Here is a 20,862-nt window from a genome sequence, read left to right on the forward strand (position 1 = left end):
TCCTCCTCTCCCTTTCCTCCTCCTCGTCTTCCTCTCTTCCCCTGCTCTCTTTCTTCACTGGCACTCAGGGCAGAGTGACATTCCCAGGAGCCGATCAGCAGAAGCAAGGTTCCCTCCCAGTTACTCACAGCCAGGCAGTGCCTCGTCCCTGCAAATGCCCCTGCTCTGGGATGTCCCTGGCTGCTGCTGCTGGATGCTGGGGATGTGCTGGATGGCAGGATACTCGAGATGCCAGGGATGGCAGGATGTTACGGATTCTCTGACGCTCTGGATGCGCTGGACCAGGGAATAATAAGACCCTGGAATGCTCTGGATACTCCAGGTGCTCTGCACTCAGGATACTTCAGAGGCTGGGGATGCTCTGGATCCCAGGATACTCCAGATGCCAGGGATGCTCTGTACCCAGGATACCCTGGATGTTGGGGATGATCTGGGCTCCAGGATGCCCCAGATGCTGGGGATGCTCCAGCCCCCCGAGGCTCAGCTCTTACCCTCCCAGCTGGGCTTGGCTCCCTGCAGAGCTCTCTCCCCGGGGCCCCCGTAGGTTCTCCGTGCCCGGGCGCTGCTGCTGCTGCAGCCAGAGCCGGCGAGAGGAGGCAGAGCAGCTTGAAGCGAGGACCGGGATGCTCCCAGCCCAGCTCGCTCGGCAGGAGGAAGATCGGAAGGGTTCTCTCCCGCGGCAGAGGTGCGTCCAGCCTGCAGGGTGTGTGTGTGAGTGTGTGTGAGTGTGTGCAGGTGCCAGCCAGACTTTCACCTGCTGCTCTGCAATGCACAGGAAAGGATGCAGAAATGCTGATTCCAAGGAGGTGGGGCTGGAGGGGGAGAGGAGGAGATGAAATGAAACGCTAATTAAAACAGGGATCTGGGCTAAACTACACAAAGTACCAGCCAGACAATTCTCTTTTTTGCCTTAAAGAAACAGCCCCATTCTCTGCTTTCCCTGCCATCCCTGCCATTCCTGCCATCCTACCATCTGTGCCAGGACTGGAGCCCCCATGTTCACCTGGCAGCTAGGCCAGCAGGTCAGTAGCCAAGCCCAAGTGCCAGGATCCATCCTCTGCTTGGTCACCAGCTCCTAGTGCCAGGCTCCATCCTCCACATTGGGTAATAAAAAGCAAAATTTTGCAAAACCAAATAAAAAAAAAATCAACAAAACCTGCACATGAGCCCTCAGGAAGCAAGTAGAGGCATCACAAGACTGGCTGATATTCCCACAATCTGCAGCCAGGGATGGAGGGGCAGAGCCAAGGGGAAAGGCTGCACTGGTGCTGGGACAGCTAGAGGGCTGGCCCCTCTACTTCAGCGTTTTTTGGGCTGACCTTGGGTAGCCCAGATCCTTGTCTGAGGGACAATCCTGCATGCACCTACGGCAACTTGCCCTTTGGCAAGTGGAAGGCAACGTGTGAGAGGACCCAGTGGAGCCTGGTGGCTCCAGATCAGGAAACACCCCTGAGTCTCCAAGTGCCATTAGTGTCCTGTGCTACCACCTCCACACATCAGAGCCAACTCCTTGGGATGCTGGGAAGGGATTAATTGGGTTTTTTTCATTACCCAGCTGCCCAAAGGTGGGTTTTTCCCAACAAATGGCTGTGATTTCTGTTGGGGGTTGACCAGAGCTGAGGGCACTGGCTCCAGCACAAACCAGAGGCATATGTGTGTCTCTGCTGGGCCCCTGGCACCCACCCCTGTGCTCACAGGGCCAGGCACTGCCAGCTGCTGCCCTCCCCAAGACACCACCAAAGCTTTCCTTAACATGCTTCCCTTGGGAAGTTGTGCTGCAGATGTGTGGGGAGTGTCAGCTGTGCATCACACACACCCCATCACCTCATCCCACTGCACCCCAGTGCTGTCTGTGCTGCCCCGTCACCCACTCAAGGACAGAAGTCAATCTCTTTAGCAAGTCCTACTTTTCTAATCACCTTTTCAACAACTTTGTCATGTTTTTCCCAGTGGCTGAACGAGCATTTCAGGAAACCACCTCTGAGCAAAGGATGGGGGAGATGCAAGGCAGGGCTCACCCTGCACAGAGACAAAGCCCATACACACCCCGTGCCAAAGTGCTCTCTGAGAAACAGTTGCTGTCACTGGTACCAAGAAAAGCTCTGCTCTCCTTCTGTTTGCCCAGGACCCTCTCCTTGAATGCTCCCAGCCAAACCTCCCCAGCCACCTCTGCATTCCTGTGTCCTGGCAGGGATCCCAGGGCAGAGCAGCACACGCAACACTCTGATCGCAGCAGGAGGTTTCTTTGGAAAAGCATTTGCGCCAGGAAACCCTCACTTCCTCAGCCCATCTGTTGCTGGGAGAAGAGAGAAACCCCACCCTGAGCCCACCCTGCAGCAGCATCCCCAGGCAGGATAAGTGAAGGCAGCAGGACAGATTTATCCCAGCTGGATCCATGCTGGTGCTCAGCGAGGAAGTGATGCCAGAGGGCAAGTCCAGGCTTCCTTCTCAGCCTGGCTGCACCCCGACTTTAGGAGCATTTCAGTTATCCTCCAGAGCTTTTGCTTCTGAGAAGGGGATTGGAATCACAGAATGGTTTGGGTTGGAAGGGACCTTAAAGCCCATCCCATTCCATGGGCAGGTACACCTTTCACTACACCAGGTTGTTCCGAGTCCTGTCCAACCTGGCCTTGGACACTCCAAGGGATGGGGCAACCACAGCTTCTCAAGGCAACCTGTGCCTAACCTTTCAGGAGTGTTTCCTCCTCAAGTGGGAGGTTTTCTACTCCTGGTTTGGATGTGCTTGCTGGGGAAGTGAATCTGAACTCATCGAAGCAAAATGGTTTTTTAAAAACCTGCCTTGAAATGAGGTTCAAATCCTACCATTATCCCTGCAAAAGCTTCTCCACCCCAGCGGCTCTCCTGGCCTGTCTGCGCTCTCTCCCTGTGCTACATTTCCAGACACATCTGCAGGGATCATGGCTTCCACCGGCTCTGCTCTCCAGTACCACCAGCAGGGAAAGCAAAACCAGACACCCAAGTGTCAACATGGCAAAACACAAAGGGCTGGTGAGACAAAGAGAATCAAACTGGGATGCTGAGAGACGTCAGCAAGGACATCCAGGCAGTCCAGGGATTAATGCAGCAGCCTCATTCCATCCTTTAACTGGGATGGTCCCTAAGTTTGATTTTGGGCAGAGCCTGGCTAACTACCTTGAAAAGATTTGTATTTTCGTCTGCACAACAGTCCATCACTGCCTACCTTTGCTGAAGCTCAGCTTGTGTTGAAAGGAGGTGGAGACATCCCATTTCAAACACCTTGGACTGCAGCTCCTGGAGTTTACAGGAACAGCCCCCTGCTAAATCCAGCCTGTTTCCACTGTACACTAGTAAAAGGCCACATGATGGTGCTCAGTGACCACCACGGGTTTCTCCACCTCTTCCTGGCTCTTCCTTGGGAAGACACTTCACAGCATGAAAACATTATGTTAACACACAGGACACCTCCAGCCCTGCCAGGTCCTTCCTGTTTAGCCTGTCCCTGTAGCATTTGCCGCCTTAACGCAAACCCTCTCCCACTTCCCAAAGTTCAGAGAGCTGCTTTCCAAACCTGTGCAGAGCCCCCAGAGCCTCAACAAGAGGGGCAATAAGAGCTGGACTCAAGGAGGGAGGAAATAAGAGCTGCACTCAAAGAGAGGCAATAAGAGCTGGCTGCTGGCACAGCACAGCCTCTGGCCCCTCCAGGAGATGATGAGACCTTCCCCAAGGTCATACTCAGACTAGGGAGCATCACTGATTGTTTCTGAGGGCACATCCACACTGGCCTGGCATCAGTGGGACCAGAGGTTTGCAAGGGTGCTCAGGGAATGCTTGATCCAAACCCCTTTGGGAAAGAGCCCACTGGTTTCAGCCAAGGCACCCAGCCCTTCCTCACCCACAGAGGGATGTCCAGCCCATGTCCAAGTTCTCCTTCCCCTGCTCCAGAAGAGCTCCCCGAGGCCCTGAACGCCTGGATGAAACACGCTGGATCAAGACTGTCACCTAGTGGCAACAGAGCTGGTGAAGGTCGTGTGATCCCACAGATCCCACACACTTCCCACACAAGTGGGACCCGACAGCCTGAAAACCTCCCGGCTGCAGCAACACCGCGCCTGGGCCACAGCTGACGTGCAGCTCCCCATGCCCACATGCACAACACATGCTGAAGATTTGGGGTCAGTTTTCCTTTCAGCAGCTCTCCCTCCTCCTCCCAAATGGAATGCAGCAGAAAGCTGCAGGAGCCATGGTTCTGCCCTGGCCTGGCCCCTCCTGTCTGTCCTGGCTGATGTCCTGGTGTCAGCACTGCCAAAAACCAGACAGGCATCAGAGCACTGAGCAGTGGAAGTCAGAACTAATTTATTTAAGAAAAAAAAACAAAACCAAAACAAAATTCATCAAAGGGGGGGGGGAGAGGCATCAGTTACAAGCTCTGGAAGCTCTTGTCAGGACAGCGCAAAGAATCAGCAATTATACAACAGAGAGAGAGGGGCAGCAGGAGGGGCACAGGGCCCACCCTGAGCCTCCCCAGCCCTGCCAGCACAGGGACATCCCGGCCCTTGGGCCCCCTTCTCCCTCCATCACCGTTAAAAGTGCAGCAGGGAGAGGGGGTACAGGGCTGGCTCCTACCCAAACTCCCACTGGTTCTTGGCTTTCCCCTGCAGCCATGAAATGTGAAGCCTCAGCACTCATGGCATGATCCAGGTCCCTCATCCCCAAGGAGCCATGTGGTGGCCCTGGCTGTCACCACCACAGTACCCAGTCGCCTCCCACACACAGCCCCAGAGGCACATCCTGGGGCAAAACACTCCCCAAGAGCTGCCTGATACAAAGTGTTAGGGTTAGATTAGTCCAGATCCAGCAGGTGCCAGGAGGAACAGCGTGTCCATGCTGAGCCTACGTGTCAGGGAGGGAGGAGGAAGAAGGGATGCTGCTGGTCCCAGCACCCCAGGAGAGATGTGCATCTCCTGTGGGACTGTGGAGAGGCTGCGTCCCTTTTTCCTCCACCCTAGGCAGGAGCCATTAGAAGAGAAAACCCTAGAAGGGCTCCACACAGTTTTGGAACCTGTGGACAGCCCTGGGAGCCCCACTCAGCTCCTGCTCTCAGCCAAACCGCCCCATCCACACTCCCGCTCCTCTCAATATATTATTACTATGATGTGCAAGTAGTTTTGCATCAGAAAACACTGAGCTCTCGTCCCACTCAGCAGCTCCAGCCCTGCCTGTGCCTTGAAACATTCTTCCAGTGCCGGGGTGTCGGGGAGCAAAGCGTGAGGGCAGCAATTAGACAGGAAAGACTCCACCCACCCCCCCTCCCCAAACCCTCTCCCTCTCACACCCCCCTGCCAGGACAGTCCGCACAGGCCGGGTCACTCCTCGCCCTCCTCCTCATGGTGGTGGTGGCTGGAGGCAGGAGGTTCCTCCACCTCCTGCTGGTGGTGGGTGTAGTGGTGGGGGCCAGGACCCTCGCCAGGCATATTCTCCTCAGCGTTCAGGTAGACGTTAAACAGGGCTCCCTCGTGGCTTGGCTCCTTCCCACATGCCTGGCAGCTGCAGTGCAGGATCTTCTCCACCAGCTTGTCCACCCTGGGGATCTCCTCATTTCCCGGACAGTCCAGTGTCACCTGGGCAGCGGGACAAGGACACAGTGAGTGTGGAGGATCCCGTCCTGAGGAGGGAGGTCTGACCTGCCCCATGCCCTGAAGATTTGGGGTGTTTTAAGCCAGAAGTGATGGGTGTCTATCCATAGAAACCAAACCTCCCTGTCAGTCTGCAAGGTGAGAGTTGTCTGGGAACATCTCACAAGCTCCAGAGACCCAAGGAAAATCACAGAACCATGAAGGCTGGAAGAGACCCTCAAGATCAACAAGTCCTACCGTTAACCCAGCACTACCATAATCACTCCTAAATCACAGAATCATAGAATCACAGAATTATTTAGGTTGGAAGAGACCTCCAAGACCATCAAGTCCAATCTATGACTGATCTCCACCTTGTCAACTAGACCAGAGCATTCAGTGCCACAGTGTCCTAGTTAAAGGGGCTGGGACCAGTTTATCACTATGTGGGTATAACCAAAACTGTGCATTCTACCCCCTCTCTGTCATTTCTGATGGACTATTAATAAATGGACTGTTTGCAGCAGTTGCCCAGGGCCCACCTGACACCTCAGGCTACAAGCTGGGTGTTAAAGAAACTCTGCAAGGCAGGGGAGTGTTCTTTTGTTTGCACACCAATGACTCGGCTGTGATAACTTCCCTCCAGAAAGGCATTAACACCTTCACACCCAGCCTGAGGGGTCATCTCTGCTAATGGGCCACCTTGGACTGGCAGAACAGGCAGCTGCAACACCCAGACCATCAAAGATTCCAAAAATATCTCATGACTCACAAAGATAAATCACCCATTGTAAAACTCCTTGCCTTAGGGGAGGCACTGGGCATTCCCACCTGAACCTGAGCACATATAATCTTGGGGTTTTGGGACTTCTGATGTCACTCCTCGGATCCAGAGGAGGACCAGAACTTCAACAGGACTGCAATCATCATCTGGACCAACAGGTTTCCTTTCCTTTTACTTTGCCCCCAGGGGACCACGTGGTGCTCAGCACAGGAGTGGACGAACACCAGACACCCTGCTGTTCCTGTCCCGGGGTGCAGGGTTATACATCTGTCTTTGTGGGTTAAAATACAGTTTTAAGATACATTTTTCTCTGTATCACTGCATTTATTGTAATTTTTTTTAGTAAATTGTAACTCTGACTTGTAATCTCTCAAGTTGGTTTAATTTCTTCTGTCAGTTTACTTTTAAACTAGCACACTGTCCTAGTTAGAGCAGCCAGGACCAGTTCATCACTGTGTGGGTGTAACCCAAACTGTGTATTCTACACCCTCTATGTCATTTCCCAGGAACTGTTAATAATAGACCATTTGCAGCAGCTGCCCAGAGCACATCTGACCCCTCAGGCTATAAGCTGGGTGTTAAGAAGCCTGTGAGATAGGAGGATGTTCCTATCCTCACGCCAATGACTCAGGTGTGATGACTCCCCTCTGGGGAGTCACCAGCACCTCCACACCCAGCCTGAGGGGTCGTGTCTGCTAACGGGCCACCAAGGATTCCAAAAATATCTCACGACTCACAATCACCCATTGTGGAACTCCCCGCCCTGGGAGAGGCACTGGGAATTCCCACTGGAACCTGAGTGTATATAATCTTGGGGTCTTGGGACTTCTGGGCTCACTCGTCGGATCCAGAGGAGGACCAGAACCTCGACCGGACTGCGACCAGCACTCTCACCAACAGGTTTTCCTCTCCTTTTACTTCAGACTCAGGGGGACCACGTGGGGCTCAGCACGGGGGCCAGTGAACACTATTCTGTTTGTGCCCCAGAATGCTGGGTTATACGTCTGGGTTTTGTGGGTTAAAACCAATTGTTTGTCCATATAATAGTATTTATCATATTATTGTTATTAAATTGTAACTCTGACTTATAATCTCTTTTGAGTTGGGTTCATTTCTCCTGCTGGTTTACCTTTAAACCAGCACACACACACATCTAGTCATTTCTTGAATGCTTCCAGAGACAATGACTCCACAGCCTCCCCAAGGAACGTATTCCAATGTCTGACCACTCTCTCTAATTTTTTTCTATTACCTAATCTGGACCTCCCCTGGTGCAACTTAGGGCCATTTCCTCTCATCTTTTCACTTGAGATGTGGCAGAAGAGACCAACCCCCACCTCACTCCAACTTCCTTTCATCCCCAGCTCCAGCTAGACAACTCTCCCGGCACCACTGGCACAGGAATATCGGTGTGCTGGCAAAGGCCACCCACACAACAGCTCAGGTAGTTTAGACTAAAGCCTCTGATCAAATGGGAGCTGAAGGCAAAGCAGAGAGCTGAGCCCAGCTCCCTGGGGCCTAAGCTTCCCTTGGAAGAGGGTTTATGGCTCTGCCGGGGTCAATGGTAGCAGGAAACTGTGAGGTCTGAGGGTGACTGACCATGGGGAGGCACTTCTGGACATCAAACAGGGCAAAAACTCCCAAGAGGGAACAGGCAAAGGGAGCGGTGGAGAGAACAGACACGTGGGATGAGTACAGGGATGAATAATGCAGGGAATGACAGGAGATGGCTCTGCAAACGGAGGGATAAAGGCATCATTCAGCACAGCAGTCACATTGCTTCCAGCAGCTTCTTCCACTCAGGCATCTCAAGACAGGGCACAGTCACCTGGGAGACACCCTGGAAAGAAACTACAAGCGGGAAAACCTCAGGGAAGGAGAACGACTTGCTGTAAAGTGGTGGCAGAGCAGAGCTCCCGAGTGAGGCCCCCTGGAGCAGGCAGGGATACTCACAATTTCCCACATGGACTGGGCTGGCATGCAGGAGTCGCAGTGAACCAGGGACTCTGTGGACTGGGGGAAGGTGTTGGGGACACTGTAGCTGAAACACTGTCCCAGGCAGGCCCTGCAAAGACAACAGGAGGGATGGGGGCTCAAGGAAGGTGCCTGCTTTTCCCAGCAAAGGTAGAAGGAGATCTGGCCTTCCACTGGGACAGGTAGAGGCAGGAGTGTGCGAGTGACGGTCCCCAAAGCCACTTCTGTGCCATTAGCTGCCTCCAGCCCTGTGCTGAGGGGGATCTGTACCTGTTCTGGATGGATTTGGACTCGCAGCCACTGTGCCCCACAATCTGGGTGATGTTCTTGGCCTCACACCAGGCGCTCTTGTCCGGGAAGAGGGCGAGCTTGTTGATGGGCGGGGGAGCGGCCAGAAGCACTGGGAAGAGAGCACCCACCACGAACCATAACATCATGGCCAGCTCTGCCAAAATCCTACACCTGCACACAGAGAGCAAAGCATTAGCAGGAAAAAAAACAGGCAAACCAGCTGAGTTCTCCAACCCCATGGAAGTTCTTGGTTGAGACAAGCTCAGGTACATCCTCCCTGCTGTGGCCAGGATGGCTCCCCAAAACACTGCCTGGGGAGTGGGACGTGCTGCTCTGCCTCTTCCCCTTTCAAAACAGCTCTGGGGCAGGGAGATACCTGCGTTACCTCTCCCAATCTCTGTGCCAGGAGCAACAGCAGTTTTTCCTCATTTGCCACCCAAAGCTGGGCTGGGAGAAGTTTGCAAACGAAAACATCACCGCCACAGGCCAAGCCAGGCTGGAGAAGTCCTAGACCACAGAAATGTTATTATTTGAGGAAGGAACAAGCTTCCCCACTTCCTTTTCTCCCACCTTAAAAGCCAAAGCTGGCCTCACTGCAAGCCTTCCCGGGGAAAAAGGGAAGGAAAACCTCTCTCATCCTGGAATTGTGCAGCAGGTGTCGCTGCAAGGCAGTAGCACACAGGGACATGTGGAATCCTCAATCCAGGGGCAGGGAACCCGCAGGAAAGACCAACACAATATTTATTTTTATAGAGCCACTCAAATTCTGCAAAGGGTTATTCCAAAGATGGGAATTTGGGGAGCGGACAAGGCGGGGGCTTTGAATAACAAGCATAACCCTAACTTGCAAAGGCGGTCAGCTTGGGGGTCACTTCCCACTTCCAGAGAAATCCCACCTGGGGTTTCCTTGCTCTGCTCTCCAGCCAAGGTGCCTGAATTAACACTCCCAATCACTGGGGAAAGGCAGATGGAAAAGCATCATAGAAACAGGGAAATTTTTTCCTGTGTGGGGTTTCACCAGTCATGGTGAAAGGCAGACATTTATACTTCCTAAAATATTTGTTAGAACCATGTTATTTGTTATTTCCTTCTATTTATTTATCCAGACAATGATCCAAAGCCCACATTGGAAAGACTCCTGTTGATTCCTGTGGCTCCTGGATCCAGCCCTCTAATGTTTGCTGCGAAGGAGAGGAAAAACGCCTTCTTCCTCAGACACTGGTGTCAGAGGCAGCTGGGGACTCCCAACTGGGTGTTCCCAGGTCACTCCATCTGTCTCCACAGTCCTCTCTCACATCCTCTGGGCTGGAAGACCACTACATGACTGAGACACCTTCCTAGGCACCGCCCACAGCTCCAGCTCAGGGATTTTAATGTCATATGGGGTTTTGCCCTATTATCCCTCCACTGAGCCCAACTTCCTGGATTTGAATCAAGAGAGAGACAAGATTCTTCCCTGTTCTCCATCCCATGGCACCTAGAAAAGAGCATTCTCACTCACAGGATCTCTGAGGAATCAAGTGGGGTCTCTGCTAACTTTCCTTATTTCCTGGTGATACAAGAACCACAATTGTGTAATGCAGCAACACTTGTACAGCCCTGGCTTCCTAATCCCCCAGGACTTGTGGAATGGGAATCCCACAGTCCCCAGTGGGAATACCTGCTCAAAGCGGGGTTTGCAGGTGTTGGCTGGGGATAAGCAGAGGGGTTTTTAACCCCTGAGCTTGTCCTGCCATTAATGAGAGTCGTGGGGTTAAATACTTTTGTCCTGAAGATGACTCTTAGGACTTCTGCTTCCTGAATTTTTTTCCATTTCACTGGGGGAATTCTGTGATTTCTGTAAGAAGAACCAGGCCCAACTGCACACACACACAAAACACTTGGTTTGCTTGGTTTTCCGAAACAGCATGGCTTATTCCTCAAATGCCAGCAGCTCTGTGCTAAGGAATCTCACTCCCAAAGTCTGAGATCAGAGCTGGGATGCGACCCAAACAGCAAACACCTCCATCTCGAGGAACAGCTGAAATTCCTCTGGAGTCAGTGCACAAGTTCACTTCCACATGCCCCATGAGAGAGCAATTTCCTTATTTCCAAAGAAAGGTGGTGGCTGGTTTTTGTCCAGGTTTCTGTGCATCTCTACCTAGCTGCAAAGACACAAACATTCCTGTCTGTGCCGAGTCCTGCTTCCCTGGGAGCTTTTATTGTTCCTAGAGGCAGGTGTTCAATTGCCAGAGGCAAGAAGGATCCTCTCAGAGCATCTAGGTGCCTGTGAGGAAGATGAGTGAGGTTGTGCTCTGCTAAAGCACAGGACCTGGCCCGGATTCAGCAAAGCACTTAAACATATGCTTAAGCCTTCTCCTTTTCCTGGGATGTGTTTGTAACCAGGGCCCCCAGCAACAACGGCCACTGGTTTGGTTTGCAGGGGGTGGTCGGAAAGTGGGGCAACCGGGAGCCTCCACAGCAGGGGAACCGGGTATCCCTACGGAGCTGGAGCAATTCCAACTCTCCCCCATTCCTCAGGGCACCCTGGTGCCAAGCAGTGCTACCCCCCAGTGACCTGAAGCCTTGAACACGCCACATCCACACCACACGGTGCTCTCCTGCTCACAAGAATGCCCTGGAACCCGCAGGGCCACATTTCTAGTAAGTAACAAGGTTTATGCCAGTGCCTAGGAAAACATCTGATGCAGCTGAGTTTGGGAGAGAGCTGGGATTGAAAGCAGCCCTGGCGCGTCCGCTGGAATAGCTCAAAGCAGTCATGCGAACAGTGCTGCCACGAAAACCATTCATCTGACAGCAGCCACAGTGCCCGAGACAAAAGCGCCGTGTTCCTTCTCCCCCCCGGCTGGGAAGGGAAGGGAAAAAGGAAGACAGGGCACCCGAGCAGGTTTGCAGACTCCCGATTAAATAAAGGCACTGAGCACATTCCTCCGTGACAAGCTAAATTACACGTTGCAGCCCCGAAAGGAACAAGTGTGTTCCGTGGCTGACCCGGCAGGAGCAGCCACTTCCCCCCACACAGGGCCTTCTTTTTCTTTCCTGCACTGGGGCACACTTTTTTCCCTGTTAGTCAAAGCTCTTCAAGCAGAAAGTTCAGCTCAGTTCCGGCAGAGCCACCGGCCCGTGAGGGTCTCCCCCCGCTCCCTCTGCAGGGAGCTTCCTCCCCATCCCTTCGGCCGTGTTTGGGAAATGAAATGACTCAGTCCCGAGCCTGGCACATCCCAGGCTCCCAGACAAACAACTTCTCAGCACAGGCACAGCTGCAGTCTTGTGGTGAGCGGCTCCAGAGCCCTTTTCCAGGCTCTCCCCAGGTCCGAGGGGCTGAGGGGCAAAGTGTCCATGGCTGGTGGGTCTCAGGGAACCATCTCAAAACCACTGCGAGGCCCAGGAGTTCTGCCGACAGCTCAGCCTCCCGCGATCCCAGTTTGGAGATCTGCTGGTACCACCTCAGATGTTCTGTGCCACCCAGAAGAGCTCTTTCCTCCCATTCCAACAGTCCCGGGACTCTCAGGAGTCCCTCGAGCAGCGCCTGGAAGCAGCTGGGAAAACCTACATTGTTACACTGGCCAGAGGACAATCACTGGAATTACCTCGGAGGCCGCGTTCCCACCATCCAGCCCACAGCTGTTCCCAGCCATTTGGAAACCAAACACTTCTGGAGGAAAATAAAACAGATCTAATCAGTTTTACCCTCTTTTTCCAGTGTGAAGTTTACACCATAACACAAGACAAGCTTGCAGGTGGACATGGGGAATGTTTCATGAGTAGTTTAATGTGTTTATAGGTATTTTTCTTATCCAGGATCTTGCAATTCTGCCAAATACATAAAACCACATATGCAGGTAGATTGTGCTCATGGCCACACACACAGCATCCTGGTTCTGAGAAACAAGAACCCCCTAAGCTTTACAAACATTGCTCAGCCAAGGCTCACAGCCTGTGGATACAGCACAGAAACAGTGTCAGCTCCATGCTGGAGGAGTTCAGGAAAATGGGACACAAGGACAGGAAATGGCCGCACCTCCGTGCCTGACTCAGTGATCCAAGACCTTGTGTGAGAGACACGAGATCTCAGCAGAGAAGGTCGAGGTGAAGGCTTCAGCTCCTGGTCTGGATTAGAGCTGGGACCTCCACTGTCCTCTCCTGCCTCCCTGGACACACGGCTGCCCTTCCTGACGGAGCCAGCTTCCCACCCAGCTGGGCTCTCTCTGCACCACACCAAGAGCAACCCCAGGATGGTGTTAGACAGGAATCACAGCAATCCTGAATCTTGCCTTTGTGTTCAACTGGATATTCGTGCCATTTTGCTTAGAAAAGCTGCTGTACAGCCTTGCTGAGGGAAGAGGAGGCCCCAGAGACACTCTGTGCCTCAGTTTCCCTCATTGCAAGACCAGAGACAGGGGAGCACCGAGTGAAGTGACGGGTGCAGGGAGAGCGGAAAAGCACAGGGAGGTCTTTGGAGTGCAGATTTCCTTGGAGGGAAGCAGGAGGGGAGGGCTGGTTGCCAGCAGCCCTTGCCCCACACGATGTCATGAACGTTCCTCGAAGGGAAGGTGCTCAGCAGGGGCTCAGGAGAGGTGGGAATCAGGTTGGAACATCGTGTGGGGGAGTCACACAAGGACAATGTGCTGCAGGGAAAGGGGAGGTCACTGCCTGGAGAGGAGGAAGGTCTCCCAGGACATGGGTGGGATCACTCCTGTGTGTGGAGGCAGCCAGGAGAGATCTTGATAGCCACTAAAACACTAAAAGGCAAATGATTAAGCACCTAAAAGGAAGCGAAGCCACAGTGTCTGCTTTGATGGCAACTGCAAAGAGACATCCCAGAAAGATCCAGGGCATGGCTCTCCTCAGACAGGATTAGGTCTATAACTTCTGAATACCACCAGGAATTGCCTCTTAGGAAACTCAACTCAAATAATATTTGCTTACATGGAACAAAAAATTATTATAAGCCAGCATTATTAGCAGGAAAAGCTTAAATCTCAACTGCAAAAAAATGAAAAGTCAGTGTGTACTGAAACAATCTATCAAAACAACAGATGTTATTCAATACTTCCTCTTTTTTTGAAATTTGCGTTTAGCTAAAACTTGACATTTTTGGGGACTCTACTGTAGTGAGTGCAACAGTCAAAAAAATCTAATCGATGTCATGACAACATGGGCAAGGGAGAGGGAAGAGAACTCTCCACTGAGAATGTCTGGAGGTAATTCTTCAGGACAGCAAGACACAAGAGAGCTCAGCTGAACACAGAAGTCTCTCCTGAGCTCAGAGCTTCAGTCTTGCTTCACTGAGCTGCAAAATCTGGGAAGAAATTACAAAAAAATAAACAAGGAACTAGCACAGGAAAACATTTGATATTTAACAACCACAAGAATCCATCCTAAGAACTTTTTGATAGTGGAGCAAAAGCTGTGTCGTTTCTCACTGTGCACCTGGCTGTCTCTGCTCCTTTCAGGAGCAGATGTCAGAGCTTCCTTTTCTGTAACATTATAATTTCCACTCAAGCACAGTTGGGCAAGTCACAGAAATAAAGCAGCAATAGAGAAAAGCAGTGTGGCATTTTTAAAGCACTCTGCCCTCCCCACTTTGGCCAGAAAGTCAAAAGATTTTGGTACATTGGGAGTTTCAATCTAGCTTCTTGACCACGCACTGAACACTTTGGAAATACATTTTTTGCAGCTGGAAAAAAAAAAAATCCAAGCTGCTTTACCTACAAAAGTCATTGGAAATCTACCTCTGGACTTAGATAGGCTTAGAATGGGGTACTGAAGGAGCTCTGCTGGAAAAGGGATACACTAATAGCCTGTGTAAGAGGCAAGAGTCATATAAACAGTTTGTGGTAATTCATTTCAATTGCTCGATTTCTTCAGCATTAAGAACAATCATGGCCAGGAAAATGCATCAACCTGAAGCACAGGAACATATCCTGGCCCCACACTGCCCTCCACTCCCTCTCCAAGCATGAGAGGCTCTGCAGCCCCTAAAAGCAGCAGGACAAGCGGGATGAGAGCAAAGATCAGCTGTGACCTGGAAAACAAGCCGGGGGCCAGCCCAGTTTTGGGGAGCAGCAGGACTGGGGTGCCTCAGCAAACTGGGGAGAAGGAGAGGGTCCAGGCCCTGCCCGAGCCCCCGCGCGGGGAAGAACCCGCCTGGCGCGCGCTGCGGCTGGAACATTCCCAGCGGGGGGTCGGATCCGAGTGCATCTCAGCTAATATGAGAACCAGGCACTTCCAAACACAGCTGTGAGCAGTGTTCCAGCCGGAGGCCACGCTCGCATGTCTGGACCTGAGTGAGGCTCGGCTCCCTCCTGAGCTTTCCCTGGAGCTGGTGTTTCCCACACAGCCATCCCACACACCCGCTGGCACAGAGCAGGGAGAGTCAGCCTGGAGCTGAGGGCACCCACTGCACTCTGGCCCTGCAGGAGGACAACTGGTGTCCAAATTCAGACTGTGGATCCAACCCCTTTGAAAATCCCATGGATAACAGTGACTGCTGCTCTCTCCAATGCTGTTCCCGAGCCCTGTGAGCAGCAATTTCCCACTCAGCATGGAAAGGGAATATCTTTTCCTCCACCCCCACAGTACCGCTATCAGCAGCCTGGCCACTATCCCTCACCTCCCTAAAGCACCTGGCTTGCCCCAGAGCACAGTCACACCATTTTCCAGAGCCACAGCCTCTCCCCTCCTTGTTTGGACACAGCTTTCACGGAGCCAGCAATAAAACCCGCAGGATCCCGCGAGTTGCTCACTTTTATCCATGTTTGATTGCAGGCACCAGCGGTTTCCCTGGGGAGAGCTTCTCCCAGCAGGCCCAGTTCTGCTTTCACTTAGAGTGAGGTAAACTGGGACTGGCTCCTCCGAATGACTCCACTGGTGCAAATGAGATCAGAATCTGGCACCACTCGTCTTACTCAAAACAAGCCTAACTGGAACCAGATAAAACCAGTTCCAGTACATAGTGGCCACCAGGATGATGATTTTTTAATTCCTGCAGGCAGAGGGGAGCTGTCTCGGATGCCAACCACACTGGCTTTTGCCTTGCTCGGTCATTCATTACCAAACTTGCATAAAAACCCAACGCAGCAGGGTTGCGCCTGAAGGATCAGGTTCCCAGCTGCTGGAGCAAGTAGGGGAAAGAGGGAAGGAGAAAGGGGATTGCTTGTTGATGGAGCTGTGGATCTTTCAGGATCCTCCCTGCTGTTTCCTTCACCCTCTAACAGCCATTTAGGTCATATCTTGGTCACAACAGCAGAAATCCAGTGACCTGAGTGCTGTTTTGCCCTTTTAATCTCTGCTTTACACTGCACCAGCCTCCTCAGTTTTGATGATATAAACCCAAAGTCCGTGTTATTTACCCACTGCGCTGACCAAAATATCTCCAACACCAAGGCATAAAAACACATGGAAGTGCAGGGCCAGAGACATTTGGAGGTAACGAAACAGTTCACAGCTCAGGTGGTATTTTCAGTTGCTACCAGGGCTGACCCAGCACTTGACATTTAGACAGTTTCTCCTGAAACTGCAGGATTGGGCCCAGTAACTACAAGGAAATCACACCGTGGCCCAAACGCTGCTCTTTTCTCCCCTCTGGATGAGTTGCCTGAGCTCTGTGTTGGAGAAGAAGGAGATTTAAACAACATCGGAGAGTGACCCAAGCAAGGGCTCGATCCTGACTCCATTTCCAAAGCTCAGCTCCAAAGGACTGCGATCTTGGCTGGGATGGGGCTATTGGCCCAGCTCAGCTGCATAACTGATGGGAATGGGTGCTGGATTGCTCCATTCCCATCATCAGTGCTAATTTCCACCCAGGAAAGCCCTGGCACCCAGTGCCCCACATCCCTCCCTCCCTAAACAGCACTGCACAAGAAACAAAGGTCTGGGGAACAGCAAGCACAGCTTCTTCCAGGGCTAACAGGAGGCGTGGAGAACAGACCATCCCTCATTCCCACTCTGAAACTCCCCCAGAAGGACAGTTTTATCAGCTGTTTGGGTTTTTAAGAGTCTGATATGAGTGGGTCTGAAGTTTCTTTGCCCTCAGCCCTGCTGGACTCCCCTTGACACTCTGCCTCTTGCTTTTTCACAAGGGATCTCTGAGCTTGGGCGACTCCAGGTGAGGGTTGTTTTTTCCAGCAGACTGCAAAACAAAAAGGGCAGGAGCAAGGCCCAAGGACAGAGCAAGAACCCAGCTCTGCCCACCCTGCAGCCACTGCAGCTATGGTACAGGAGCTGGCAGAGGTAATGCCAATGCTTTAATGGGAATAGCATGGCGTTTGGGCAGGAATAACTGCCCAGGAGTTTCCTCTGCTCCTCAGGCAGGTTTCCCATGGTTGTACCAGCCTGATCTGCCCTCGGCGATGCCAACACACACCATGGGCAAAGTTACTCCACCACAGGCAGGTCTTCAAGGCTGCTTGAGAAGTATTTTGGCTCGGGGCCCAATCCTGTACCTCCAGAGCACCCAAAAATTCCCTCCAGCTCGACTTTTCTCCTCACTCCAGAAAGATGACGGGGCACTCAGGAAGACTATGCTCATTTGCCCTTTTTGCGAGACCGCAAACTCCCCAAGCTGGAATTCGGCACAGAGAGGTCACACCAAGAGCCTGGATTCTTCTCAGGGCTGTTTGCAAACACTTGGGATTTTTATACTGAAGGCAAATTCCATATCCCATCCTGCGGTTTGCAAATTTGAGGCGAGCTGCCTTTTACGAGATGGGAGACTGCCTTCAAAAAAGCAAAAGTGCCCGTTCTGTACAGTTGGGTTTTGGCTGGTTGGACACTGCAAAGAGGACATGGAGTTCTTCAGCTAAAAATACAAGGGAAAATCTGGTTCTCTCCATATCTCCAGGATCTTTCCCGCTTGTTTCAGTAAGGTGCAGATTTTTCCAAAAAAAACCGTGCTTGGCAAAGCTGTGGTGTCCCAACTCCACAAACACTTCCCACAGGCTGAATTTTGAATTTGATGGAGTTAATCCTGTATGTAAAACTTAGATTGTGGAGCAGAGCAGAAATTTCTGGTGTCCTCATAAGAGCATATTAGTAGGGAATAAGGAATTGTCCAGATCAACTTTAATGCAGCCTGAAAGCTAGCTAAAGCATGTTCTGTTCCCAAAATATCTACCAGAAAAAAAAAAGAGAGGTCCTCACTGAGCACAAAACACAGATATTACTGTACAGAACAAAACAGAATTTCTGCAAATACTTTGACAAACTGAAATACGTTAGGGCTCAAGAAACAGGTAAGGATATATTGTATATGCCATTGTATATTCTAGTAAATGCCCAAACTATTTGTAGGATACAAGGATGTAAATTCATCCCCAGGATGAACTTTTCAAGGAACAAAAGTTTACTGCCTGGCCATCGGGAAACGTTCTTTCCTTTACGATCGCTGAAGTACCCCACGTCCGCTGGTGGGGTGGGTTAATCGATACCGAGCGTTCCCGTTCTTCCCCGTGCACTTTTGTTCGAAACCCGAAAGCGATGGGAAGGAGGGAAGGACTCTGTACCACAGATGTGCGCCCGACACAGCTCCCGGCTCCCCAGCTCCCAGCCTTATATTTAACTGGAGTTAAAGCGGCGGTGGAAATTGTTTAACGATTGCAGAGCAGATCCCCCCAAGTCCGCCTCATCTGCAACCGATTTCTGCCCGTGGCTACATCCTCATCCCCCCGGCCATCAATCACCGGCAGGGTGGGGGAAGAAGAGAAGGGAGAGGAAAAGAGGCGAATAATCTGGTGCGGGGGGGGGGGGGGGAGGGGAGGGTTCGGGGGGGGGGGGGAGGGGACACAAAGCCAAGGGCTACTCACCACCCAGGCGACGGCGGGGACATCCCATGGGGTCCGGGGCCCGGCGGTGCCCAGCGGCTGCCGCATCCCCGGCGCGGCGGGGCGGCCACGGAGGGAGGCGCGGGGCGGGCGGGAGCTGCCGCCTCCTTCCCTCCCTCCCTTCCCCCGGTGCCGGGCTCCGGGCGGTGCCGCCGGCCCCGCCGCTCGCGATTGCACAATCGGGGTGGAAAAGGAGAGGAGGAGAAAGGAGGGAGCGACGGCGGGAGGAGGGACGGAGGGAGCGGCAGTGGCAGCGCCCGCCCCGCCGGGGACCCACCGAAGACCGGGCACGGAGACCCCCGAGCAGCCCCCGCGGCCGCCCGGCTGAGAGGTGAGAGCCGGAGCCCTAACACGGAGCTCAGCCACCGACCTGGGCCGTGAAACCCCCGTAAAGAGCTAAAAACTAACGGGGAGAGCACGGTGGCGACTCCCGGCCGCAAAAACGAGGGGTCTTTGGAGAACTGTGTCCGAAGGGAATGTCCCAGCGCTTACTCCTGAAGTGACATAAACAGTCTGGATCGGGCTTGCCGAACGCTAACAATTCTTATTTAAACACAATTCTTGCTAGAGAGTGCTTGGGACAGAGTCCTGGCCACATTGAAGACTTTGGGAAAGTTCTCCAGCACCAGAGACAAAGGTTTTCTCTTTTGCTTTTCCTTTCTTTTCCCTTCCTCTTTCTCCTCTTTTTCTCTCCTTTCTTCTTCTTTCCCTCTTTCCCCTCCCCACTGAAAAACTAACAGCCAGACCCCATCCCAGTGAACCCCCATTCATGGCTACCTTTCCGGTGGGATAATTGCTGGGGACCGAAGGGCTCTGTTTCTGTATAGGCACAATTAATCTAACAGAGGCCCCCACATTAAACACTACCCAAATCAAAAGATACCTGCCCGGCTTGGCTGGGCTTTGCTGGCTCCTGTTGGTGTGAGGATTTGCATAGAGATCAGAGAAGCAGGAAGGGGAGGTGGGTAAGAAGAACCAGCTGTGCTGAGAGAAGCGTTGGTAATGCCCTGGCAGTGGTCCCTGGGGAGAGGTTTTGGGGCTGGGTGTTCACTGAAGGAGGCTGAAGGCTGCCAGTGAAGCAATGATTTCCTGCTGCTTAGTTCCTTCCAGCTCCAGGATAATAGGATTTGTAAATAAAATGGCAAAAAGCTGCTTCCAGTATCACTTTCTTACCCTGCGAGATGCAACATATTCAGCCCCCAAAATGTATGTACTGCTCAGCTCCAAAAGAGCCAACAACAGAGGAGCAGCCTCTAGCCATGACCACACATCCCATCAGGAGCCCAAAATCTGTTTTCCCAGCATCTTCACCCACTGCTGAACCCGGGCCTTTGACTAATCTCTACCTGCTCCTCATGGCCAGCATGACCAGCAGTGAGCTCCTGCTCAGGAGGCTACTTTGTTCTGAATAATATGCGTGAAATAAGAGCCATCAGAGACTTTGAGGCAAGTTCTCACGAGGAAAAATAAGATGTAGATGCAACCAGCTGCAAAGCAACAGACCATGGGCATGAATGTGAAACTCAGCCAAGTGTATCAGGTCCATGGTTCAGTATTTGCATGTTTTTTGTGGGATCCTCAGCATTGGGGTGTGATCACTCTGCAAGGAGCCGTGAGCCAGCGTGCAGTTCATTCACTGCTTCCTACTATTCATTCCTGTTCCAGTTCTGTAAACAGCATAAAAGGGAAGCAGCAATCTGTGAACTTGGGGGTGGGGAGGCAGGAGGAGCAGGGTTCAGGTTTTCTGGTGTCAGAAGGCACAGGCAGAGGTGCTGCAGGACAGAGCGGGTTGGCTGGAGGATGAAAGGAGCTGCTGAGAGGCCTTCAAAGCCCTGGGCCAACACTTTTCCCCTTCCTCCCTGACAACGTGATATCAGAGATGACCTGATGCCTGCAGATGTCATTTGTACAGACTCAGGCACAGACTAAAGGCAGCCACTCTGCAGCTGGGAGAGGATGGAAGGGAGAGCAGGGAGGCAACACCAGCAGGAAGGGAGCTGACCTCAGCAGTCACTGCCAGGGGCAGTGGCTTCAGCAGCATTTTTAGGCTCTTGCTCCACACATGACCCCCTTGTTTTCCAGCTTCCACTCTCCACAGGCTCAGGGGAGCTTCCTGCCTGCCTGCCTGCCCCTAAAACACCTATGCCAAACCACACCGATGTTTTCACGCCACATGGTATGACATGTAGTACAACACAACTCCTCACTCTCACCCTCAATGACAGCCCATTTCATCAGCTGTTGTTTTCCACCACTGGGTACACAGAGCCTTGCCCTAAACATCCACACTCCCACCCATGTCTTCCCTCTCAGCCCTTTCCCTTGCTGCTGGATCACCAAGGCTTCATGCACTGAGACAGAGCAAAAACTCACTCTCCTGTCTCCAGGATGTCCC

The 20,862-nt window shown here is 52.5% G+C and overlaps 1 protein-coding gene across 3 annotated transcripts; it reads right to left on the bottom strand.

Annotated features, from left to right (window-relative positions):
- Positions 1-5,311: 5,311 nt before the first annotated feature.
- Positions 5,312-19,370, bottom strand: LOC113972260 (neuroblastoma suppressor of tumorigenicity 1). Of its 3 annotated transcripts, none has more exons than XM_027693126.1 (4): positions 19,351-19,370; positions 8,623-8,814; positions 8,332-8,443; positions 5,312-5,600 (listed from the first exon to the last, which is right to left on the bottom strand). In XM_027693126.1, exons 2-4 carry the CDS (start codon positions 8,787-8,789, stop codon positions 5,346-5,348), a joined length of 534 nt encoding a protein of 177 aa, XP_027548927.1. In that variant the 5' UTR covers positions 8,790-8,814; positions 19,351-19,370; the 3' UTR covers positions 5,312-5,345. The 3 variants fall into 3 exon arrangements, with proteins under 3 accessions (XP_027548927.1, XP_027548925.1, XP_027548926.1); XM_027693124.1 differs by lacking the exon at positions 19,351-19,370 and adding an exon at positions 18,450-18,629; XM_027693125.1 differs by lacking the exon at positions 19,351-19,370 and adding an exon at positions 12,234-12,252.
- Positions 19,371-20,862: the final 1,492 nt, after the last annotated feature.

The sequence above is a fragment of the Neopelma chrysocephalum genome, unplaced genomic scaffold (assembly GCF_003984885.1).
Source record: "Neopelma chrysocephalum unplaced genomic scaffold, ASM398488v2 Primary Assembly neopelma1_90, whole genome shotgun sequence".
Lineage (NCBI taxonomy): Eukaryota > Metazoa > Chordata > Aves > Passeriformes > Pipridae > Neopelma > Neopelma chrysocephalum.